At 35.2% G+C, this 5527-nt stretch overlaps 1 protein-coding gene across 1 annotated transcript in view; it reads right to left on the reverse strand.

The window, feature by feature from the left end:
- Positions 1–2399: 2399 nt before the first annotated feature.
- The window catches only part of LOC119596030 (rho guanine nucleotide exchange factor 10-like), a gene marked incomplete in the record, with an annotated part of 35528 nt that continues 32400 nt past the window's right edge, over positions 2400–5527 (reverse strand). The window contains 2 exon segments of the mRNA XM_037945129.1: positions 2400–4057; positions 4244–4438. Of these exon segments, the coding sequence (XP_037801057.1) occupies positions 2813–4057; positions 4244–4438 (1440 nt within the window).

The raw sequence follows: 5527 nt of genomic DNA on the forward strand, positions 1-5527 counted from the left end.
CCTTTAAATCACTGAAATCAAGAGAAAAATGTATAAACACGTTTTCTATATTTGTTTTATGAGTAACTAATGTATATTATTATACGATTTTATGGACCTGTTTCTTTTTGTATATCATGTTGTAGTGAAAATGAGTAATGTATCAGTGGTCTCAACATTCATTATGATGTAACTCATAATTTAGGTATACCTACAGTATGTACAAACTCATAAAAATAACATTTTAATGATTTTCTTTCAGCTTCCATATCATCGATCTGTCAAACTGGACGTTTTCAACCAGTAACACACACACACACACACACACACACACACACACACACACGCATACACGCACACACACACACACGCTCACACACACACACACACACACACACACACACACACACACACACACACACACACACACACACACACACACACACACACATATATATATATATATATATATATATATATATATATATATATATATATATATGTATTATATATGTATATATATGTATTATATATGTATATATATGTATGTATTCTAATATTCCTGCCATGTAACTTTTCGCATGTGATTTAGTACGAAGTTGCTATGGTTACCGAAATGAGAGCCAATCGGAAAGCCCGTCCGCTTGGCAAGCCCCGCCCACTGTCAGGGAACCCGCAGTTTCACGAACTTATGGATGCCCGTGATTGGCCAAGAAGGGACGGGGTAACCATTCATCCCGAGGCATTTTGCAGATATCTTCGTCAAATTTCTTGTTGTTTCTTCTACACCAACAGATAATACCTTGGGAAATAACTACAAGTGATTTTATAAGATATTGATGTTAATATGAACTTCTTGAAACCATCTTAATTGTTCTTCTCTGATAAAGTAATACAGATTAAAGACAATTTATATGTTAGCCGAGTGAATATATCTGGCAGAGAATTTTAAAATATTTCTCTTTACTAAATATATAGATTAGATTTATCCCATTTCATCTCCTACAGATGCTCCCTCCTTATATACACTATTTTTATATTTATGACTGTTTGTGACCGTTTATTCAAATTTTATTCAAATTTGATGCAGTCCATCAATTATTAACCGCGGAAGTTTAATCGTTTTCTTCTACATGTGGAAGGGTAAACTAAAATAGATATAATTCCTTCTCAAAGCTTTGGGATATGAGTACTGCGTCGTTATATAATGTTTACTCGTAAATCTAAGTTTGTTTTACATATTAGTATAGAAAGGGTGTCAGAAAGGCGAAAATAGCACATATATTTCTTATTGTCCTTTATTTAGACGTATTCCTTTATGTTATCTATGTCTTTATAATCGTTTAAATTTGAATTTTCGACATTCTTTTTATAAATTACGTGAAACTGACTATAGGTATCACATCTCGTTAAATATATGCATCATATCACGTTTGATATTTGCTTTTATGATGGTGTTAAACTTATATCCTATGAAGTGCGTGTTGCTATGGTAACGAATCAAATGCCAACCATAGAATCCAAAAATATATAGAGAATAATTAAGGATATATATTTTCATATACAACCATAGAAACGTATCCTATATATACTGATTATGGAAAAGAAATAACGAAAACAAAGAAAGTGTAAATCCGTTTTCTAAAGATTTTAAGGAATGACTAAAGAAATATGGTATTTTATATGTACCCTTTTTAACAGTATGCACAGCGCTTCATACCATCTTTTGTTAAGGCGGCCTCCCACATATCCCTTGGATAATGTACATGACCGTTGCATGACAACTTGGAAACGTGGCTAAAGCAAGTGTGAAAATTTGAAATTACTTTCTCGAAGATGACCAGTAATCTTTATAACCTTTTCAATATATATAATAGGTATATATTTGAGAAATGAGGTTTGCTCTTCCTGTTGAAGTTTCCCTTTCAATTCTATCTTTATTGTCATTTATCCCCAAATAAATTATTTTGCTACTGACTGTCCTCTGACAGCCTAATTGAATGGTCACTTTGTATTATAAACCAGACAAAAATGTCAGTTTCTGTTCCTTTGAAACTTTGTTATTGTATTGTGATTTTTACTGAGTACTTTTCAAGGTAAGTATATCTTGTATTATTTTCTCCCATTTGTCTTAACAAAATTTTCCATTTAGTTTCCCATGAAATAATAAACATTTTCTTTACAAAATATATTGAGAAAGTGAATGGGAAGTTCCGAGTAAATATTTTGTTTAAGACAATCTTCATGTTTAGAACAATTTCTCTGAATGTGACTCTGGTTTCAATTTAATGCTTCTGATTTTACAAATCAAATAATGAAATAGCTGAGTGCAATAACATTTAATTTCTTTAATTATTATGCAGTATGTACAAAACGTCAGCTTTATATAATCTGACTTAGATCAGTGAATAAAAAGAAAATTCAGCAAAATAATGTTTCTTTATTACATAGACTTAGACAATACTTTCGGAGCAGATTGGCAAGGTCTGCAATATTGACCAAAATAATGTATTTAAAATAGCAGTTCATCTGATATTTACACTTGAACAGTTGGGATATAGTTTTACAGTATATAGATATTTTTCTTTTCTTATAAAGCAGCCTCGACATAAGCGTTATATGACACTAAATACAAAGACAACATCAAGTTTTGTTGTGATGGAAGCTGAACATCAATCACTTCAACTAGACAATTCAAATGCCTATATAGTAACACAGAGGATACCATTCTAAGTATGGACACAAAACTTTAACATATCACAATTGCACAGGGTTTGTAAAAGTAACAGAAAGTCAGATAAATAAGTTAAAGGAAGTCAGGCAAGAAAGATAATTAAAGCTTCATCTCCCACACCACAACATGTGCATCACGGTCATTAGCATGGGAGCTTTGTTGGCCCTCAAACACATGCCTCAGATTAACATACCCTCGCCCACCCATTAAGGTCATCAGTGTTCGAGATGGGTCCCCTTCTTTTCGACGGCCAGTTGTGGCTGATCTGCTATTTGTGCCAACATTTGATGCATGAGTTCCTGAGTCACATGGAGTTGTGGAAGAAGTTGCTGTCAGGATACTGTTCATGCCCCCACTGCCATCTTCAGAGCCTGAAGATGTTGTGCAAGCTGATGATGCTCTTGAGTCTACTGACCAAGTTGAGAGGTCCAAGGAACGTGGGCGTGAGGCCTTCAACCTCACTCGACGATCAAGAGTACTGACTTGTGCAGGTACTGCCAATTCTGGGTCACTACGGCGTAATGAATCATAACGAGAAAGCAAGAGACCTTCCCCAATTACCATTGGTTCATCTTCATATTCATGGACATTTAGCAAGTCTCCATAGAGACCATAAACATCACATTCCTGACTACCTGCAAGTGTTCCGAGCCCCAAACCTCTGGGCAAGGTCTTGGAAAGGCGTCGCACATGCTGCTGATGTGCATCTCGGGGTTTACGCCTCAGAATGACAGGACTGCTAAGTTGCTGTCGTAACCTTGGGGGTACACGCCTTGATGGAATGAGGCTCCCATCACTCTGCTGCTTCTCTAGTCTTGAGGTTGGAGTTGGTGTGCTTACATAACTTCGTGTATCATCAGTGGAAGATTGAATCCTTGAACTTTCTTGTTGTGACTGGCTATGGCTGTCCTGCAATGATGGACGAGAACCAGGTCGCAACTCAGGTAATGTAGCCTGTGGTCTTGCATGAGGTTGAAGCGTTAAGAGGAAAGTAATGGGGCCTCGGTGAGCATGATAACTGATATTTGCACGACCGCTTATGATTGGCACACCTTCTAATCGTGGCAAAGGAATAGTGAGAGCTACACCAACATTGGTGCCAACCCACAGAAGACCTCGTGATGCCAGCAAAGCAGTGACTGTAATGGTTGAAGGTGCTGGACCTTTGTCACCCAAAACTCGACAAACATTGGAAGCTACATTGATGTCCTGCAAGTGTCTGAAAGTTTCAGTATGGTAAAGGCAGATGGTCGCAGTTTTCTTCTGAGCAATCCATAGTCCAATTCCAGAATGAGCCATTAGCTGTACACCACCAGCACCTTCATGATGGACCGAGAACTTTTTCTGCAAATTGAATTTTAATTAGTTTTGAGAAATGATTTAACTTAAAAGTTACCATGCAAAAAATAACAATTTACTGATGTACAGTATTCAATTAGTAACATATTATTAATATAAATTTTAATCTCTTTCAATCTATTATTCATATCCACAAACAAAAGGTGCCATAAAAGAGACAGAAAAACTTACAGTAACTTCAGCTGTGAAGCAGTCTATTACATGAACATGGTCCCCACAAGCAGCATATACATGTGTGTTTATGGGCAGGAGAGCAGTCACCCCTTGAGTTCCTAGGAAAATGTTAAGAGGTTCTCGCAGTTGCCATGCTCCATCAGCACCTCGGCGGTAAACTTGCACACACCCATTACAAAGTCCTACATACACCTGTAAGAGAATAAGGGAAGATAAATAACTAATTCTATATTCCAAATTAATATGATAAAAGAGAAACAAATAATTAAATAATCATTACCACATGTTTCCAAAAGATAAAGTAATTGTTAAAACATTAGGATAAAACCAAACAAGGTTTATTACTGACGAACATCATGCATTTAAACCAACTATTGCCTAGGCAGGCAAAGAGTCCTATTTTCTTACATTCCCTAATGTTTGATAAGGTAAACAATATGGAAATGGAAAAATAGAAAATAAAGTAAATGAGGACTAAATCAAAATACAGTACAAAAAACACAGTGTATATAGTATGACACAATTATATAGTTATGCCAACAAATAATAAGTAAATTTAACTACTGCTGAATGAAAGGCACCTTACAAGCAGACTACTGATACAAAAAGACAAGATATGTAAGCTCCAAGTTTGATAGCATCATTTCAAAATCCCCTTACACAAGAAGTCTGCCTTATGAAAAATAAAAAATAAAACTAAAATACATAAACAAATCAGAACAGTACAAGGGTTGTTTTGTAGTACTGCAACATCCTAGATCTGAAAATCAGTATCAACACTACAGTTGTATTCTTCATAGGGACAATTTCACTAGCAATGCCTGACCTCTATTTGTCATTCCCCAGCACATGCATGCTTTCAAATATTGTTTAGTATCAGCACTTACAAAAGGTGCTTAGCCATATACTGCTTGAATTTTACTCATAGCTACTTGAAATGGACAGCAATCACTCAGTCTAAACTAATAGTAGGATATAAATTTAAAATAAACTGTGGGGTGAAAAGAGATGTGTATTTTTGGTTTCAACTAATATCTCAAGATAGGACAATAGTTTTCTGAATCCCGACTTTTACAACAAGGAAATATAAGACAGGTAACACTATTTGGCCAACTGAACCCAAAAATGAAAATTACTTTTTCACTAGGGTATTCTGACAACTGTGGAATGGAACACTTTATCATCACAAATAAGAGTGGAATTTTTATCTTTATTCTAGTAATTATAACAATATAGGTATATCATACACATAAGTATGTATCTAGCCATATCTGATATTTA

This window comes from Penaeus monodon, chromosome 37 (assembly GCF_015228065.2).
Source record: "Penaeus monodon isolate SGIC_2016 chromosome 37, NSTDA_Pmon_1, whole genome shotgun sequence".
NCBI classification, from domain to species: Eukaryota; Metazoa; Arthropoda; class Malacostraca; order Decapoda; family Penaeidae; genus Penaeus; species Penaeus monodon.